This window comes from Echiichthys vipera (assembly GCF_963691815.1).
Source record: "Echiichthys vipera genome assembly, chromosome: 9".
Classification (NCBI taxonomy): Eukaryota; Metazoa; Chordata; class Actinopteri; order Perciformes; family Trachinidae; genus Echiichthys; species Echiichthys vipera.
In genome coordinates this window covers 29,528,668-29,549,260 of record NC_139834.1, presented here as the reverse complement: position 1 = coordinate 29,549,260, position 20,593 = coordinate 29,528,668, and the positions used below count along the sequence as shown (strand labels likewise).

Here is a 20,593-nt window from a genome sequence, read left to right as displayed (position 1 = left end):
TTTAAAGTGTCACGGCACACACGCATCTTATGATTGGCTGTCCTGTATGACTGTGAGGGTGGGGGTGGACTTACCTAGTTTCATGCAGCATGGGTAATTAAGAGGGCGTTTGAGGACAGGTGTGAGAGAGAGTTACCGAGTTACTCAGGAGTGAACCTGAGTACCTCTAGGAGAGATGATTGCCATGTTTCCTCTTTTTGTGCGTCAATGTTTTGTTTAAGTGATTGTCTGTGTGCTACATGTCAAAAATAAACTGTCAAATGTAGTCTGAACGTAACTGAGTGTCGGACCGCTGGGAGCGAGCTGACCAAGTGACGGGTGTCGAAGGAGGCCGACGAGGCAGCAAGGTGAGCCCACACACTTCACCCCTTAGCCTGGCAGCCGTATGAACGGGCAGCCAAGCCCCGGAAGCCCTTGACACGAGTGTATGCCTTTTTGAAAATATTAATATACCCGAGGTTGATGATTTGGATGATTTTGAACCGGAATTACACTTTAACAGGGTCCCTCGTTAAACCGAAACAGCAGCGCTTGGTGAAGTGAGGTTAACAGTGGGATACTCTCGGCTCAGATGCTGAATCGTCATGGTCGTGCTGCTGTGGTACGACAGTGTTAGTTTGCAGTGGACACATTGGACCTTGTCGGCTTCTTTTGTGTGAATTGATCCCAAACTGTGGGCATTCTCTGCCTTTTCCGGCTGTTTCTTCCCCAGCCATCGTGCTAACACAAATCTGGATGTAGTTGTGTGCATCCGCAAAATATGTCTGAGCAGGTTGCGTAACGCGCAAGATAGGCATTTTTTGAAACCGTGTTTTTATCATTTGTTGTAATTGTTTCAGCCCAAGTACTAAGTGCTGCTACAGTGCAGTTACAGTCATTGCCCAGCTGCAACGATGGTGCAGAGACACAGAGAGCGCTGATGCGTAATCTCTGACCAATCAGAGCAGACTGGGCTTTTTCAGGAAGGGCTCTTAGGGCGCACTCACACTGTCCTTCTGGCCGGGGCCAAAACCGTTTTTTCAGCTAAAGCCTAGTACCTTTAAGCAGTGTGAGTGCACCCGTTCCGCGCATAACTGCGGCCAGCTGGCCGTCCACGGCCCGCTTGAAAGAGGTGGGCTTTAGCGGAGCCGTTTGCACATGTACGAGCACTAGCGTGCGCACGTGTACGTGTACAAGCACGAGCCCTACGGCAGTAGTGTTATGTCCGCCTGTTCGGACATAGTTAATAGAAGGACGGTCCATGCGCGGACATTTAACAACAACAACAATGGCGGTGAAAGGTTCACGTTGGTGTGATGCGGAGTTGGAGTGTTTACTGCAGATTTGGTCGGATGAAAATATTCAAAAACAGTCGACAAGACGCACAAAAACTCCGAGGACTGTGGAAAGATTTGTAAACAAAGCCACACACACGCGATCAATGCGTGTGACGTGTTACGGCGTGATGGCGTATGGACAGCAAGGACAGCAAGAAGCATTGGCCGGCCCTGGCAGTGTGAGTACAAACGGGGCTGGGGCGGGGGGGGAGAGGGAGGGGGGACAAGTACCCTAAAGTCCGGGTCGCGGTCTGGAAGGACAGTGTGAGTACGCCCTTAAAGAGACAGGTGCTTAAACTGAGCGTTTCAGACAGAAGGTGAATACAGGTTTATTCAGACAGACTGAGAGAAAAATAATGTGTTTTTTAAACATTAAAGCATGTAAACATGTTTAAGGTGAAACTAAAATACTAGTATGAATCTGAAAATGGGCAGAATATGGGACCTTTAAATTAAAATTGTTTTTACTTAAACTCCCTTTGCGGAAACATGTTTCAGCTTTCAGAAACAAAGAAATGAGAACAAATTAGAAGAAGTGAGGAAGGATGGAGGGCAGAGAATGAGGGGCCCAGGAGAAGGGGACATCCAGTACAGGGAGGGAGGAGGACGGGGGAAGACGGGGGGTTGACATCAAAGTTGTGTCTGGTGGCGAGAGATTAGGGACCGCATTGCAAGAGGGGATTGTTCACTCCCAAAGGGTCCGGGGGGGGGGGGGGGGGGGGGATGGGTGGCAGCTCCTCAGGGTCTCTTGCTGGGGGCTGCATTCCTTGTCTGTCATGTACTTTATGGCCCCTTCAGGCTCCGATCGAGCCCTACACTTATATATTGTCTACTTTCCTGCCTGTTCTATATCAGGCGCGCACTCAGCAGCATGGGCCAACAACCACACACCACAGTGCAGAAGCTCACATTTGAAGTCACAAAAACTAAATAGAATTACATTACTATTAATAAGATCCTATGATAGAATTATTTTACCACTATAACAAGGAATATGGCAATGTACACAAGAGAAAAACAAGTGTGTTATAGATGCACTGATCTGAGCAGTTTCGGAGCTTAAATTGATTGATTGTTATGATTAGGCACTATAAATAAAATGTAATTGAAAATTGAATTAAATTGATAAGTCAATATGATCATTTATCATCTTTCAATGGAATCGTTTCATGATATCATAATACATGACGTCGTTAATTAACAATGACAAGTAAATTAACACTGCTTTTATAATCAAAAAAGTCAGATCACCCAGTTATACACGTCAAAAAAAATTAAAAATGTATGTGATATAAACTTTTTTTTTATATTGTTTCTATCACAATGCGTCCCAACTGCATTACATTAATATTTGTGTCATTTGGGCAACGCTTTGCACTCAGATCCTTATGTTCCTTTTGTACTAAAGTTTTTAATAAAATGAGAAAATACTCAATATTTTTCATTTGTTACATATTAAACATTTATTCAGATTGTTTCTTCACTTCATAACCAGAGAACACGCTGCATCGTGATATATATCCTATTGAGATATGAAATTATCTGTATTAGGACAGAAGAGTTTTATGTCTCAGTATTTTCTCACATCCGTATATGCAACACGTGTATCATGATATTGTAACCTGTAAGACTGTTTTTGAGCACGGTCCCTGTCAAATCAACTAATAAATAAAAAAAGTCACAAATTAGAGACAATTGTCTTTAAGTCCTTACAGTCCTGTGCTATCAAAGTTGAATAAACAAAAATGAAGAAAGCAAAGTCAGTTGTGGTTTGGCATTTGTGTTTTCTGAAACACGTTTTGACATAAGTATGTGTTATTGAAAGTATAAAAACACTGTTACAAGTAAAAGGTTTGTTTAGCAGAAGTAAAAGTAGTCATTATGCAGAATAACATATATTATGCTTTGACATTATAATTATTGATGCATTAATGAGTAACTGTAATGTTGCAGCTGGTAAAGATAGAGCTCATTTGAATGCCTTTATAGAATGATGATGATAATACATCCTTTATAAGTGACAGTATATTTTGTATTAATAATCTGAATGTGCAGAGTAAATAAAACTGCCAGATAAATGTAAGAGTTACAACCCGCATCATATAAATACTCGATGGGTACTGAAGTATTAAGTCATGTTATTGGTGGTCGTGCATCCACCTGAGTGACGTCATAATCGCCTGTATTAACTGTATCGTTCACTTCGATGACTCCTCCCCTCTTCTTTCCACAGCGTGGCTTCTCTTCTGCATCCTAATGACTCAACCCCGATCATGAACGAGACTCGTAGTGGTGTGCACATGTGTGTGTATGCCTCTGTCTTAACAATACAAACAAGAGAGCAGCAATAATCCTGCATGGAAGTTAGAAACCGGTGAACCAGCACAGGCAGAGCGCACCGGAGCGCCTCCAAAACCAGGAAACTCAAAGAAAATCCTGCAGCGCAATGATCCAACACGAGTCCTGCAGATAAAGCCCCATCTATCACCGGTGCACAGTTGAACCCTGCGGGGACACCGGGGGCGTTCTGCAATCACTGTTCAATCACTCCTGTGCAACCACACGCTGCTTTAAACACTGCTTTAAAGTGTAATAACGCAACTTTCAGGGCACATTACGCACCGTACATTCATTTACTTTCACCGTCCAGCACCGGAACCGAGGCCAAATCCTGACACAAATACTTTACACAGTAAGACACGCAAGTACTGTGAAGTTGTTTTTAAAAAGGGCAGCATGTGTGTGAGACGGGATAAACTCACCAGCGTGCACCACAGATGCGTTCAAGTCCTCTAAGGTGGTGTGAGCGTGCTGAGAGATGCGTTATAAACTCGGTACAAACACACTAACACGGTCATTACGGAGCTCTGTGTTGTTGTTGTTGAAGAAGTGACCCGTGCACACTGACAGCCAAGACTACGGAGCTGCAAACTTCACAAGTGCACAATGGAATCAAAAGGAAACGGAGAGAGAGAGAGAGAGAGAGAGAGAGAGACGGAACACGAGGGCAGGCTGCACAGCGGCGCACGAAAACAGCCCATCAAATGAGAGTCGGTTCAACGTGTGTTTAAGTGTGAGAACTTGGAATTCTCCGTCTGTACGAATAAGACGGGAAGAAGCAAGAAGAACGCCCTCCCCGGAGTGAAACTTACATAACCATCCACGCGTGTTGCACTCATCCACGGCTGGGAACACGGAGAAGGAAGGTGGGCTTGGTGTCTGGAGGTTGGGAAGAAAACTGTGGTTTTTGGAAAAGCTGCTACACTTCAACTTGAAGCTGAGATCCGGGTCAGGTCCAGTCCTCTCACAGGAGTTCTTCAGAGTGGTGGAGCATGGTGCTGCAGATCGATCTCTCTCTCTCTCTCTCTCTCTCTCTCTCTCTCTCTCTCTCTCTCTCTCTCTCTCTCTCTCTCTCTCTCTCTCTCTCTCTCTCTCTCTCTCTCTCTCGCGCGCGCCCTGTGAGCGCGTGTCCCTCTGAACCACACTGCGTGGGCAGGTCATGGCTCATTATACTCGACCTGATTGGTCGCTCAGAGTGCGCGAGGCTTTCCCCAGGTGACAGAGTCGACTCCCATTTCCCGCGCCCGCAGGTTCAACAGGATCTACTTTCTCTCTTCACCCTATTCAATTTAAAAAACAAAAAAAGACTTTCCCTTTTTCCCCGGGGAGTCGAAACGCACGGTTGCTGAACAGAAACCATAAGTTGCACTTGTTCTTGATATGATCTCCTAACGAGGACAGTTACTCAGGTTACTTGAGTTTGAGCCCAATATTGTACTTTTCACTCCACTGCATTCATTTCAAAACTTTTGTTAATTTGGAGAATAATTCAAAAATATTACCAAAATATTAATTATGATGTATTATTATTATTATTATTATGGAGGGGTGAGTGAGCGAGTCTACCGGGCACAGGTCCAGGGGTCCTGAATCATTAAATGTTGCTGAAACTAAAAACACAAAATGATCACAAATGCGAGATGCAAATGTACCACATACACAGAGCGACAAAAAATGACTATAGGGATGCAAACCAAACCACAAAGGGATGCTAAATGACTGAAGATAGATACAAAACTACTACACAGAGACAAAAGACAATGATGTAAACAGATGTATAATGATCACAGAGAAACAAATGACTACATAGAAACATTTACTTACAAGAAATAGTTGAAAATCCACCATAAAAGATGCAAAATGATGAAAAATAGATGCAAAATGACCAAAAAAGGATTCAAAACCACCACAAAAAGATGCAAAATGACTAAAATTAGATGCAAAACCACCACAAAAAGATGCAAAATGACTAAAAATAGATGAAAAACCACCACAAAAAGATGCAAAATTACTAAAAATAGATGCAAAACCACCACAAAAAGATGCAAAATGACTAAAAAATAGATGTAAAACCACCACAAAAAGATGCAAAATGACTAAAAATAGATGCAAAACCACCACAAAAAGATGCAAAATGACTAAAATTAGATGCAAAACCACCACAAAAAGATGCAAAATGACTAAAAATAGATGCAAACCACCACAAAAAGATGCAAAATGACTAGAAATAGATGCAAACCACCACAAAAAGATGCAAAATGACTAAAAATAGATGCAAACCACCACAAAAAGATGCAAAATGACTAAAAATAGATGCAAAACCACCACAAAAAGATGCAAAATGACTAAAAAATAGATGCAAAGGCACCACAAAAGATGCAATCTGACTAAAGATAGATGCAAAACCACCACAAAAAGATGCAAAATGACTAAAAATAGATGCAAAACCACCACAAAAAGATGCAAAATGACAAAAAAATAGATGAAAAACCACCACAAAAAGATGCAAAATGACTAAAAATAGATGCAAAACCACCACAAAAAGATGCAAAATGACAAAAAAATTGATGCAAACAACCACAAAAAGATGCAAAATGACTAAAAATAGATGCAAAACCACCACAAAAAGATGCAAAATGACTAAAATTAGATGCACAACCACCACAAAAGATGCAAAATGACTAAAAATAGATGCAAACCACCACAAAAAGATGCAAAATGACTAGAAATAGATGCAAACCACCACAAAAAGATGCAAAATGTCTAAAAATACATGCACAACCACCACAAAAGATGCAAAATGTCTAAAAATACATGCAAAACCACCACAAAAGATGCAAAATGACTGAAAATAGATGCAAAACCACCACAAAAAGATGCAAAATGTCTAAAAATACATGCACAACCACCACAAAAGATGCAAAATGTCTAAAAATAGATGCAAAACCACCACAAAAAGATGCAAAATGACTAAAAATAGATGCAAACCACCACAAAAAGATGCAAAATGACTAGAAATAGATGCAAACCACCACAAAAAGATGCAAAATGTCTAAAAATACATGCACAACCACCACAAAAGATGCTAAATGAGTAAGAATAGATGCAAAACATCACAAAAAGATGCAAAATGACCAAAAATAGACGCAAAACCACCACAAAATGACTAGAAATAACAATAACTATCTGCGTGTATGCTTTAATTGTAACGTATCACCTCATTATGTATATATTCATCTTATCTTGATTTTTATGTTACCTTTTTCATATTTGAAATTGATCTGCTCAACTGTGTTCCGTTGTTCAAAAACAATGACGGTGAAAATCATTGTAGTGTACGTTTACTGAAGATCTAAATACTTCTTCCACTGATTATTTAACAATAATAATAATAATAATAATATTTATAACTCCACTTCCTTTCAGCTCTTTTATGTCAAATAATTGACATAAAAATCAAATAAATAATGTTTTTTTCATACACTCGTTTAAGTTTAAATTGATTATTTATTTATAATAAATGAAATATCAATATTTCTGTTGTAATCCCGCCCACGCATGCGCACTGATGAACCCGGAAGTACAGTCGGGAACACAGGCTCGTTTCTCAGCTGGAAGAAAAGATGCAGCTCCACTTCACCAAAGATGTGTTACCGGATTCTGTCAGCACCGACTTTCAGAACCTCAACAAACTCAACGAGCAGGTAAATAAAGAAATAAACAGCTGTTTGTTTTCCGCAGGAACAGCTGACGATAGCTGACGTAATGTGACCGGGCCGTTTCATTCATGTTTGTGACGATCTGTCGGTGTTTATGAAGCTTTAATGTTCAATCAAAATAATGAAGCGTGGTTATGAAAATTATCTGGATTTACCTCGTGATCCACTTAGAGCTGTCGGTCAAATTACGTAGATCTGTCAATCAATCACGTGAGCTGTCAACCATGTGACTGTGTCTTTGAGTCCATTGGCTCATCAAACATCAACTTTATTGTCAGAAGTAGGGGAGACTGGGGTTGGTTGTCACCAGTGGCGTCAAAGTGCATTAAGTCAGTCACTGTAACTTAAAGTGTAATTCCGGCGCAAAATCATCCCGTGGTCTTTTTCGGCACTTATACTCATCAAATAAGCCGTCATGTTTTTTTGTGTATAAACTATTAACAGAGAAATCTGGTACAGTCACTAAAAGCTGGACAGTCGCTAACACTGATTAGCTTGGTTGCTGTGTAGCTTAGCCTATACAGTATACGTTATTTTATATATTGGTAGTTCTTTGTGTTAGTAAGTTTTTGGGGTGATCACCTATTAACAGAGAAATCCTGGAGAGTCGCTAACAGCCGAACGTGGCTAAAAGTGATTAGCTCGGGGCAGTATGGTGAAGGCATTCAAACGTCTTTTTTAACCACTAATACTGCTGAAAATAACAGCAAACCTCTGCAGCAGCACGAGAAGAGTCCCTACACAGAAACAAAGCAGAAATGGGCTCCTTCCTTTGAGATTGACAGTGGTAATCCACTAGAATGGACTTTACTATGAGAGGAGCTGGTACAGGGGCCAGTAGGTAAGTCTTTAAAACGCTCTTTTAATAAACTCTGGGTTCACTAACTACGTTGTTGGTGCTTTGTTTTCTGTGTAGGGACTCTTCTCATGCTGCTGCAGAGGTTTGCTGTTATTTTCAGCAGTATTAGTGGTTAAAAAAGACGTTTGAATGCCTTCACCGTACTGCCCAAAGCTGATCAGTGTTAGCCACGTCCAGCTGTTAGCCACTCTCCTTGCTTTCTCCGTTAATAGTTGATGAACAGAAAAAACTGTCTCAATGGCTTATTTGATGTATAGTGTGTGTACAGCTGTTAGCCACTGTCGAGGATTTCTCCGTTAATAGGTGATCACCCCAAAAACTTACTAACACAAAGGATTACCAATATATAAAATAACATCTATCATATAGGTTAAGCTACACAGCACTATAAAAAGCCATTAAAATTGACTCTACCTTTATCAGCTGCAACATTAAAGTGATACTTACATGAATGTATTACAATCATGGTTCTTATGGGTGCTGGAAAACCTTTTCATGTCAAGGTTTGAAAAGTGCTTGGATTTAGCATAAACTGCTTGAAATGTAGGTTGGATTGCATATGTGATATAAAAACAGAGAGCTGCATATTTGAGAGACTGAAAACGTTCTGACATTTTTGCCTGAAAAATGTCTTGAGACGATTATCAGATTATCAAAAAGTTGATTATATTTCTGTCGATCTATTAGTCGACTAATCGTTGCAGCTGAACCAGTGTAATAATCAGTATACTGAATGAACTGTATGTACTGTATACGTCAGAAAGCGTAAGAAAAGGACCTTGAAATGCTCAAAAAGAGCTTAAATCTGACTTTGGAAAAGGTGCAGGAGGCTCTAACACACCCTGCAAGAATCATTCCTACATTAGAGGGAAGCTTTAGTTAAAGACAAAACTATTGACGTTAAAACCACCAAAAAAAAAAAATCCCTACACCGTCACGGACATAATGTCCTGTGAGTTGTTGTTGCAAGTTGAATTTCTCCAAACAACTTTAGACTTTAACAAAAATGTTTTCATTTCGTGCAGCAATTTCTTTGGCTCATTGAAATTCTGTTCCAGTTCCTGTTGGAGCCTAAAGAGGTGAGAGCACACACACACACACACACACACACACACACACACACACACACACACACACACACACACACACACACACACACACACACACACACACACACACACTGTCACTCTCACAATTTTGTGTGTGTGTGTGTAGACGGAGAGGTTCATGCAGCAGCTGGGTGAGTTTGCAGGGGAACATGGGATGAGTGCCGGACCTCTGAGGAGCCTGATGAAGAGCGTCCTGCTGGTGCCACACGGTGAGAAACGCGCATACACACACCTTTGTCTTTGAAGCAGTGAAGCCAAAATCTTTAGACGTTGATGTTTTATTGCACTTTGCAACCGCACACAACAGCTCAACCCGACTGCCTTTTTTTTGTTTTCCATTAGCAAAAGTTGTGTCACTGCTGATGAAGACCCAACATTTCCTGCTTTAGCTGCTTCATCATAAAAGCTTTAAATAACAAAACAACAGGGGACTTTTATTGTGAAGATTTTAGAGGAGGATACAATGGATTTATCTGCTGTTTCACCGCTCCTCTTCTGGCTCACCAGCTTCTGAAAAGCAACAGCAAACAGTGCTTCGTGAGAACTGGAATATCTTTAGTAATATTCTACATATTTGTTCATGCATATTTGTTCATGCATCATAAAACTAAAAATAAGGTGCCGACAACAGCAGCACACTGAGCTGCAGACGGCCGGGGATCAGAGCAGGAACACCAGAACAACATCACAGACAGGGTGAACGTAACACCCAGAACACATTCACTCTGTGGTTTCTGTCACGTGAGAAATACTTCTATGATGTTTAAAAATGCAAAAATAAGGCAATCACAGGGAAAGTCATGACATGACATAAAATAATGTACAGTCTACTACTTTTTATAGCGTATAAAGTTGCATGTTTGCTTTACTTTTACCTTTTTTAACTGCTTCCTGCAGTTTGGACCCATTATGTTTTAAAGGTTAGGAACATGGTGGAATATTTATACACTCCTTGAAAAATGCTTGATTTTAAATGAATGTGGCGTTTTATCAGCACAGTCATGCATTTTTAAATTATTATTCTAAATAATGTACAATGACCACAGAGAAACAAAAAGACCACATGGAAAGGTGAAATGTCTAAAATAGATTATAGTACCACCTCATTGTGTATACATGTACGTATTTATCTTATCTTGATTGATATATTTTATATTTCCAATACTCAAAAGCTGTTAAACTGTGTTATTGTTATTGTTCAAAAACAATGACAAGAAAAATCATTGTAGTATTGTTATTTCTACTAAAGATCTAAATAATGCAATTTTTACTTCGCTTTACTTTTACTCGTCAAAACTAAGGGAAGAATCTTGCAACCTTGCTTCCTGTAGTTATGTAGAACCGTTCTGTTTTAGTTAGGAATCTCGTTGAATTTGAATGCACTCCATGAAAATTTTCTTGATTTTAAACATAATCTGGCGTTTTCTCAGCACAATCAGCATGCAAACCAAAAACATTTTGATATTTGAAATGAAGCGACCTCCAGACTCGATGATAAACGCTCCAAGAGTGGACATTTTTGGTTTAAGGGCCCTGAAAAGGCCTGAAAGGGCTCGATCGAAGGCTTGTAGGATCCCTGATCTGACAGCTCATTGTTAGACAATACAGGCACGAATGCACCAGTTGTAGTTTTTCCCACGACGCTCTACTTGATGCTCCTGAAAGTTCGGCTGTGAAGTGACAGAAATCTGATTCTGTCTGTTCTCTCCTCAGGCGCCTTAAAGAGAAACCTGACAGCCGAGCAGATCAAAGAAGACCTCGGGACATTAGGTAAACATCCCAGACCTTCATCATCACAAGAGTCAATCATTGACAGGGTCACATTTCAAACCTGGGCTTAAGTACAGCTGCTGGATAGTGTCGTCTCAGGACGGCGAACATTTTATAACCAAAGCTGCTTCTTCTGTTGAGTTCTGTAGGACTGAATGAAGACAAGGCGGCTCACTTTTCACAGCAGGTAACTTCATAAATTCAGTAAAATACTGATACAAAATACAGTTTTCTGAACAAGGTTGTAAAGTGCTTTCCAGAAGCACAGATGATAAAACCAAAGAACAGCAACAACTGAGACAGTGGGATCATGAAAACATAAACACAGGAGGATCAAATAAAGTTACAAATAAAAATTCTACACTTGAGATCAAAACTAGAGAACAAAGTAAATAATTGATTTATTCAGAAGAATTGTTATTTTTTTATTGTTCACAATTTGATAAAATATCAGCTGTGTCTATACCACTGCTTTACTAGCATGTTTTTTTAAATAACCAAGGCACGTCAACAAAAACCTTTATTTAGTGAAAAAAACAGTGAGCAAAATGAGAGAACATAGTTATTGGTCTTGATCTGCACCTGGTGACAGTTGACTTCCTTGTTGGACACACCCTATTTATCTGCAGCTCTCCTGGTTACTTTGTAAGATGTCAGCTGCTCTAAGGAGACTGAAACCCTGAGACAGCAGGTTGTCCAGATGAAGGCCAAAGGGATGACCCTCTCAGCCATCAGAGAGAGGTTGGGCGTTCACAGTCTGTGATTTCAAGAATACTGAAACTTTACAAGGACACAGATTCATTTAAGTCCCTTAAAAAGGCCGGTCGTCCACGTAAAACAAGTGCACCAGAACAGGATTATGAGAAGACTCTCAATGGGAAATCAGTTCAACACTGCAGCTGGAGTTGGTCTCCAGTTCAGTGCTGAACAGGACAAGGATCTGTCTCAGCACAGTGTCTCACCATTTAAGACTTTTTGGACTGAAAGCCCACTCTGCAGTGACCAAACCTCTCATCAGCAGAAAGAATCAAAAGGCTAGACTTGCCTTAGCTGAGGAGCCTGTTGTGTGAACAGAGGAGAACTGGTCCAGAGTGACTTCAGTGATGAGAGGACGTTCGATTTATTTGGGTCTGATGGGAAACATTATGTTGGGCGTAGGGTAGGGTTCTCTAATTATGCTGAAATTCTGAACAATAAAAAATAACAATATCTCAGAATAGATCAATTATTAATAATTTGTTCTATAATTTCAATTATTGTTCATATTAAAAGGCCAAGGAGTGATGATAAAACCCAGCAACATATTAAACATCAAATTTTTAGGATATTTTAATGCGGGTGGTGTGGTGATTAGCACTGTCGCCTCACAGCAAGATGGTTCCTGGTTCGAATCCCAGCTGGGGCCCTTCTGCATGGGTTTTCTCCGGTTTCCTCCCACAGTCCAAAGACGTGCAGGTGTTAGGTTCATTGATGACTCTAAATTGCCCGTAGGTGTGAATGGTTGTCTGTCTCTGTGTGTCTCTGTGTGTCCTGTGATAGACTGGCGTCCTGTCCAGAGTGGACCCCGCCCAATGTCAGCTGGGATCAGCTCCAGCCCCCCGCGGGCAAAGACAAGCAATGGAAGATGGATGTGTCTAATGCTTGTGTGGACAAGATCATTTAAGTTTTCAAACAAAACTTAGTAGTGTGGATGTAGCATAAATTGCTGCTTATATATATATATTAATGCATTAGTGTAAATGTATTTGGTTAAGGGGCATCCTAGCACTGTCCTTGATGAAAAAAACCTAGTTCTTAACATTCATACTTGTCTCCAAGGGACAAAATAGACAATGGAATGGATAATTGTAGGGGAAAATCCCCCGGAATTCATATTTTATAACGAGGATATGAATCTTGTTTCCTTCTGAACTTTAAATGTCACATAAAATGCCCTCTCATCAAACCAGAGCTCATCAGTTTCTCCTGTGTTTTGCAGTGGGGGGAGCACTACGAAGCTCTGTCCAGACTCGCTGTGGGACAGACGCTGATGGTAAACCAGCTGGTTGACATGGAGTGGAAGTTTGGAGGTAAGAAAAAGGAGGTAAAAAAAATACAACAGACGTTGCATCTGATTTAGCTCTCGACAAAATTACAGGTTCACTTAGAGTCTATTCGTGGACACACGAGGAGCGCTGCAGCTGACCCTCTACACATATTCATGAACACAGCGGCTCGACCGGAACATTAGCATAGCTTCTGTCCTCTGCTTCTTTGTTCTGATGGGACTCTATCAGGCCTCATTGTTTATTCATACAACCTAATGACTTCTTAAACCTCACAGGTAATAGAAATGCTAATATGCTGAGCAGGAGAGTCGTTAGCGTAACATTGAGCTATTAGTGAGCTGATCTTCATGTGAAAAGACAGTGTGCAGCAGTTTGTGGAGGGGAGTGGACAGGGAGTGCCTGTACGTGCCGCTCTCCTCTGTAGTTTACTTCACTGTGCTGTTATTGACATGCAAAGCCTCCAGACTATGTCTCTGCACGTCACCGGTGAGAACAGTCGGGCATCTGTGGAGACTTGACTAGTCTGAGAGCCAATTTGTCCACTGCTTGTCTCACAGGTTCTTGTTCAAATGGACCTTCTCACACAAGGCTGAATTTATACGAAGCGCATAAGAACAACTGTGAGTTCTTGCACATTTTGTTTTGACCTCGTCTCTAAATCAAAACCAAAGCTCAAGCAGAATTAGGCGTTCATGTTTAATTTTACTTTTCTCGAGTAGTCAGATTTGTTCAGAAAAAATCCCTTAATGTAGCAGGAATAAGCAGATAATAAGCTCTACTGTCATCTAATGCTGTGCAATACAGCGACATTGTGAGGGTACGTCCTGATATCAAAAACAATATAAAAGACAGTCTAAATAAGAGCAACATGCAAATATTTTTAAATGAACTTAAATTAAACTTGCCCTTCGTCATGAAGGAGGTGTATCAGCTTTCAGCCTCACTTTTATGTGGACTTCAATATCTCACGCTGAAACCCATGGTATCACCAGGGAAAATAAGCCCGCCCCGATGTTACACACGAGGGCGTTTTCCTGCACAAACACACTGAGACACCAAGAAACTAGCCCCTCGCCATTTTTTGTAGTTCGTGCTTCCTGGGAAAACAATGAATCACCATGATGACAAACGCTGACATTTAATGTTAAAAACTACAGAATGGGGCTGCAGGTGGCACGGTGGTAAGAGACGTCGCTCCATGTAAAGAGGCTGAAGGTCCTTGAGGCAGCAGCAGCAGGTTTGGCTCCGACCTGCGGCCCTTTGCTGCATGTCTCCCCCCCCTTCTCTCACCCCATTTCCTCTCTGCCCTATCTAATTAAGACTTGAAAAACTGCCTAAAAAATCATCTTTAAAAAAAAAAACTACAGAAAAAAGCCAAAATGAAAACTGTTTAAAGCAACTATCGCCTACAACATAAAATGATGTTTTAGAAGCACCGCTCAAACAGCCGTTTTCTCCTGATTTCTTGTAAAACTTACAAAATCCTGCACGAACTTTCAAACAAGTCATTTTAAAAAAAGGTTTTTAAACTAAATTGACATTTAATTTTAGTTTAAAAATGAAGTTGCAAGTTGCACTTTAAGTATTTGTGATTTCATTGGTCAGTTTGTATCTAGCGCGGCCAAAATACACCCTGGTTCCTTTCTTGATATTCTCTTGTTATTTTTATTTTTTTTACCCAGGCTTTTATTTTGCACTGCACTTTTATTTTGAAATTGAGTCAAATGATCAGGGCCGCTGCTAAGCTTTTAATAATTCTCACTGTTCTTATTTCTTGGTACATTCATCTGCCTCTCTAATCTCTGGTCACTAATCATAAATAATAATAATAGCTTTGTGACGTTAGCTACGAGCTACCTTAGTAAAACAATTAAACACGGACTTACCAGCAAGGCATGCACAGGCGTCATCTCTCTTTCTCTTCTTCTGTATTTCAGCGCGGATTCATGTTGTCTCTTACTTGTTTATTTATGCCTCAACATTTACCGATTAATAAAGCAGCTAAATATGGCTGCTTCAACAGAAAAGACGAGAGTCACAACTTTGAAGGCTGTACCATTTCAGAGAAGCTGGGGGGGGCTATTTTTATATATTAGGTAAAAACATCTAATACTCTGCGGACTCTGCGAACCTGTGTATGGGGAGCGGCGGGCCTAGAAATTATCTCAGTCTTAACCTCTAGCCACAGAAACCAATATGTTTCCATTTCAGCTTGGTTAGTTTGTTCCATCCTAATAAAAGATTGTTTTAACTTTACTTCTTTACAGATTCACACACATCCTATAGTTTTAAGTGTGTGTGCTCTGTATTCTCTCAAATCAAATGAAAGAGCAGCAGATTCTCTTTTCTAGAAAAACTGATTTTCTTGGAGTGTAACTGGTTAAAAAAGGACACATTTAGTGTTGTTTGGCCCTTTTATTTGTCTGTAAAGGACCCACAATCCGAACAGTTTGCTCACTTTGAGTGAATCTCAGCATCAGGATGTTTTTTCTGTCACCCCACAGTGACTGTCGGCACCAGTGAAGTACAGAAAGTGGGCAACATTTTTCTGCAGGTATGAAAGCTCTCTCTACACACACGCACACGCACACGCACACACATACACACACACACACACACAGTTACACATCTCTTTGTTCAGTTGTGTTGAACGCAGTTGTTTGTCGTCCTCCTGCAGTTGAAGCTGGTGGTCAGAAAGGGGAATTCCACAGAAAACGTCTACATGGGTGAGCGTCCGTGTGTCGTTACAAATGACACGTTGTTTATTATATTTGGCTCAAAGCATGAGATCAGCGGCATGAATGAACATTTTAACTCAGCAGCAGATTGATGGACTGCAAATGCTTTGTCACTGCTGAGTGTAAATACACACCACTTCCTTTGCAAAGAATTCAAAAGAAATGCCCTACCCTCAGGACAAAACACTAGCATGTAGAGTTTCCCAGTGCTCTGTGGACGATTAAGTCCATCTAAAGATCATGTGCAGATTTTTTTCCCGATCGGTTGAAGAGTCGGTAGAAATACAGCTCACCAAGATTTTCTAATATAATGTACACTTAAACTGTTATAGATTTATTTTTAGGTGTCAAAAATCCAGTTAGCTGCTGCTCCTGTCCACAGCAATACCTTGTACAACCACACTTCAAAATATCCAAATGACCCCTTTAACTGAACACCTAATATAGTCTCATCAAATTAGGGCATCATGAGGCGCTGCACATCTCTTTATCTGTTAATCCACTGGTGGACATGCAGTTTAGAAACATGATTTCAGAGTTCTCATACTCCGGTTAACAGACCTAGATCACTCCTTCAGTACCCCGATTATTCCTGCATGTAAACAGCGTTCCAGGGTTATGATTGGGTTTCGCGTCTGCGTATGCTCCGTAGGTTATAACTCCCCCTTCCAACTGTGCTGCAGTGGTATTTGACATTGAAATAAAGAAGATCGGGAAGCAACGGTGCTGAAACAACATGAAAAAAACAACACAAGCTTTACCTTAAAAGCGAGGGAGGACTTCACCACGGCAACTAACGTCACTACCAAGAACACCAGTTTCTGTCGTAATTCTGTCCAAAAGTCGCCCCCCGCTTTCCAAGTTGTTGTGATTTTGCGATTCAAACCCGTTCATGTAAACAGGGGGAACTTCAATAGTCCGATTATTCCCTTAACCAGGGAAATACCATTTTTACGGGTTACTGCTGTGCATGTAAACGCACTGGGTGTGTTTACATGCAGTTTAAAAACCCAATTTTATTCGAGTTAAGGCAATACCGCGGTTTCTTAAACACCATGTAAACACCATAACTCGGTTGAAATGGGAGTTCACATACCAAGGTTAACAGACATAGATAACCAGATTATTCATGCATATACTGTAGCTTTAATTTTAAACCCACTGAGGACTTCACCATGGCGACTAACGTCACTACCAAGAAGACCTTTTTCTGTCCAAAAGTCTTCCGTATTCTACACGCTTTCCAAGTTGTTGTGATTTTGACATAAAGTCAACGTTAAGAAAAAGACATTTCTGACCTGTAGTATGTTGGCAGAGCGCCACCTACTGTACTGGAGGTTGACTTACTCCCGTCATTCTTCTCATTCATCCCTGCTCATGTATACGAGGAGAACTGGCATAACCTGGTTATTCACTTAACCCGCTCACTGTTGTGCATGCAGACCCACTGACTGCAAATAGTCTCAGTTCATTCCCAGTAAAGCCAAGATTTCAAACTCCTCACTTCCACAGAATTATTGCTTTTTAAAAGCGACCACACCAGTTTTTACAATAAGTGAATAAAAAGCTGTCATGAAACTAATGAAACTAGTTTGAAACCATGTTGTTTATACTCAAGTGTTACAGGGAGAAATAAAATAACATTTTTACTTAATAAGAGAGTAGTTTTTTTTTTTAATCTACTGTCTCCTGTTTTCTTCCCTCATCTCTTCCAGAGCTGACACTCCCACAGTTTTACAACTTCCTACATGAGATGGAAAGAGCCAAGGCCAGCATGGAGTGTTTCAGCTGAGTGTGTGTGTGTGTGTGTGTGTGTGTGTGTGTGTGTGTGTGTGTGTGTGTGTGTGTGTGTGTGTGTGTGTGTGTGTGTGTGTGTGTGTGTGTGTGTGTGTGTGTGTGTGTGTGTGTGTGTGTGTGTGTGTGTGTGTGTGTGTGTGTGTGTGTGTGTGTGTGTGTGTGTGTGTGTGTGTGTGTGTGTGTGTGTGTGTGTGTGTGTGTGTGTGTGTGTGTGTGTGTGTGGTATGTATTACGTCATGTGGTGTGTCTGTGTGTGGCACTGACAACCCACCTCAGTGACTGAAGCTAAACACAGAAACACATTCGATGTTCTGCCAGACATTTCTACTGAAATAAACACAAAAAAACAAAAGACGTGTTCTTTGAGCTTTGATTTATACAGGACAGTCTTGATAAGCGGTTAAAGATGAGTGAGTGAGTGAGTGAGTGAGTGAGTGAGAGTCTTGTCTTTGGGTTTATTTTGCTGGTATACAACAGTTAAAGTTGTTGTTTTTTTTTTAAGTGAGACATAAATGAAGTCTGACCTTTCATCGATACTCTCTGCTTTTCTGTCAGATTTTCAGCTGAAACATGAGCGAGCCCCGTGGGGAAATTTGAATCCAACCTCACCAAGATTGTTTGATCAAGTTCAGTCCTGTTGTTGTTTCTTTGCGTAAAAAAAGTAAAAAGAAAAACAAGCCCCAAAAAATGTTGAAAAAAAGTATCAGCAAAATGTTCGCTGACAACATATTTCATATCATATTACAGACAGAATACAATAGGTGCTGATCGTGACTACAGCCTTATAAAATGATTATGGTTATGTTTAAACACTGGCAGCTCTTGTCTTAGGTTAGGGAAAGTGACATTAAATCAGTGTTCATTAACTTTTAACCAAAGGGCCACGGGACTGTGTCTCTGCACTTTGGACCTGCTTTTATATAAAAAATGGACTGTTGCATTCTTGGTGTCGGTGAACAATGTACAAAGAGCAGCGACCATGTCATCCCATGGTCTTTTTCAGCACTTAAATTCATCAAATAAGCCAACGAGATATACGGTAGAGTCGCTAACAGCCGGACGTGGCTAACAGTGATTAGCTCGGGGCAGTACGGTGAAGGCATTTAAAAGTCTTTTTTAACCACTAATACTGCTGAAAATAACAGCAAACCTCTGCAGCAGCCTTACACAGAGTCCCTACACACAAAACAAAGCACCAATGGGCTCCTTCCTTTTCGATTGACTTTGTTAATCCACTTGAATGGACTTTACTATGAGAGGAGCTGGTACAGGGGCCAGTAGGTAAGTCTGGGTTCACTAACTACGTTGTTGCGGCTTGTTTTATGTGTAGGGACTCTTCTCATGCATGAACAGTAGAGCAGCATTGAAGCTGTTCTTCCATCAAGAGGTGGAATATATATTTAAATATTTTATTTCAGCAAAAGAAAAATACAATATTAGTTATAAGTATTAAAGATCCTCCATTCACAATTACTGAAGTAAAAATTCTCTATCTCTAATATGTGTTAGTTGTTTTCTGCACTGCTTTCCATTATGTGGCCAAAAGACTGCGCGCATTGCGATGATATCAATCAATGCGTGTGACGTGTTACGGCGTTATGACGTATAGGCAGCAAGAAGCCGAGGCCCAGGTAGTGTGAGTACAACCGGGCCTGGGCCGCGGGGGGGGGGGCAAGTACCCTAAAGCACGGGGCACGGTACGGACGGACAGTGTTAGTGCGCCCTTAGTTGTCTGCTAAATCACATAAATGACCTGGTTGTTTTGTGTTCGGTTGTGTAAAATGAGAAAGGAACTGACCTGCTTCATGATATCCTCCATCACTGCAGGGTCACTCAGATCCAGAGAGGAGCGGTTTTTCTCCAGCCTCACTTTAAGCACTTGCTTTGAAACCTGAAAGTCTTTAAAAAAAAGAAACTTTCCTCACAACACGTCTGGTTGAATGATTACCGTCATGATTTTTTATCATTTCAATGATGCCAGCAGGTGAATAACACAAACGCATCTGCAGTGGATCACAACTGCACATTCATGGAGTTCCTTTGTTTACTTTTTTATGCAATAAAAACAAAACAGGTTTGAGAGCAAAACTACCAACATAGCAGGCAAAAAGTGCAATATTAGCTAACGTTAGCTTAGAAATAGAGTCCGGGGATGACCAGCAGAGGCCACGAATTAAAAGGAGCAATCAAAAAGTGTTTGTTTGTCACGGTCCTCTTCTGGTTGAATGCCATATCGTGTAAGATTTCTTACGAAGCTGTTGATGACAATAGGTGAAGTTTTTTTTGCAAATCCAAAACCTTTGCTTTTGAGTCCCAGTTTCTTCTCCTGATTTTATTTGATGTTTCTCTTTTTCTGTACATCTCTGTAAGGCACTTTGCGATACTTTTCTGTATGAAAAGCGCCATATAAATAAAGGTTGATTTGACTTGATTTTGCTGTTGATGTTGTCAAACTGTCACTGGAGAACTCACTGGACTTTCAAAGCAGAACTTTTTGCAAATAAAAAAATTTGGATTCACATGAATACATTTTTGATCATGTATTTGCAATAGATATTTTTTTAGATTGCAGTGGAGTTCCTTTTGCCCTCAAACCTTTTATGTTTTATCATAGAGAAACAAGAGTAACCCCATACACATCAGCGGTCCAAACGATTTAATGAACCCATATCAACATAACGGATGTTAAAATTGTATTTTCTCTTCATGACTTTGGATTGGATTCATTTGAAGATGAATGAATGAACTTGATACTTATGTGATGGGTGTTATTTTTCAGGAGTTTAGAACCTAAAGTCACTTTTAAAGGCCTAGTGAATGATGGCTTACCACTGTAGCCAATGAACACTCTCAAAATCACAGTTCCAGTCCTCCCATCTTCCAGAGTGGAGAAAATG

At 40.6% G+C, this 20,593-nt stretch overlaps 2 protein-coding genes across 3 annotated transcripts in view; one reads left to right on the top strand and one right to left on the bottom strand.

Moving 5' to 3' along the window:
- Positions 1–4,611, bottom strand: part of dnmt3bb.1 (DNA (cytosine-5-)-methyltransferase 3 beta, duplicate b.1) — a 57,273-nt gene extending 52,662 nt beyond the window's left edge. Inside the window, exon 1 of one of the 2 annotated variants that reach the window (XM_083920645.1) lies at positions 4,469–4,611. In XM_083920645.1, coding sequence (XP_083776771.1) covers positions 4,469–4,495 — 27 coding nt within the window. In that variant the 5' untranslated portion in view covers positions 4,496–4,611. Of the gene's footprint in view, positions 1–4,078; positions 4,207–4,468 lie in introns of those variants that run through there. The other variant, XM_083920646.1, reaches the window with a different exon arrangement.
- A 2,624-nt stretch (positions 4,612–7,235) lies between these two features.
- commd7 (COMM domain containing 7) lies at positions 7,236–17,752 on the top strand. The gene is made up of 9 exons (XM_083920673.1): positions 7,236–7,360; positions 9,260–9,313; positions 9,450–9,552; positions 11,057–11,113; positions 11,263–11,300; positions 13,092–13,182; positions 15,666–15,715; positions 15,839–15,887; positions 17,615–17,752. Exons 1-9 carry the CDS (start codon positions 7,280–7,282, stop codon positions 17,689–17,691), a joined length of 600 nt encoding a protein of 199 aa, XP_083776799.1. The 5' UTR covers positions 7,236–7,279; the 3' UTR covers positions 17,692–17,752.
- Positions 17,753–20,593: the final 2,841 nt, after the last annotated feature.

Excerpts from the sequence above, each read along its gene's own strand:
- commd7 (XM_083920673.1), top strand. The coding sequence starts at position 7,280 with ATGCAGCTCCACTTCACCAAAGATGTGTTACCGGATTCTGTCAGCACC. Across the intron at positions 9,314-9,449 it reads TCCTGTTGGAGCCTAAAGAG|ACGGAGAGGTTCATGCAGCA; the intron begins GTGAGAGCACAC and ends GTGTGTGTGTAG. Across the intron at positions 15,716-15,838 it reads TGGGCAACATTTTTCTGCAG|TTGAAGCTGGTGGTCAGAAA; the intron begins GTATGAAAGCTC and ends GTCCTCCTGCAG.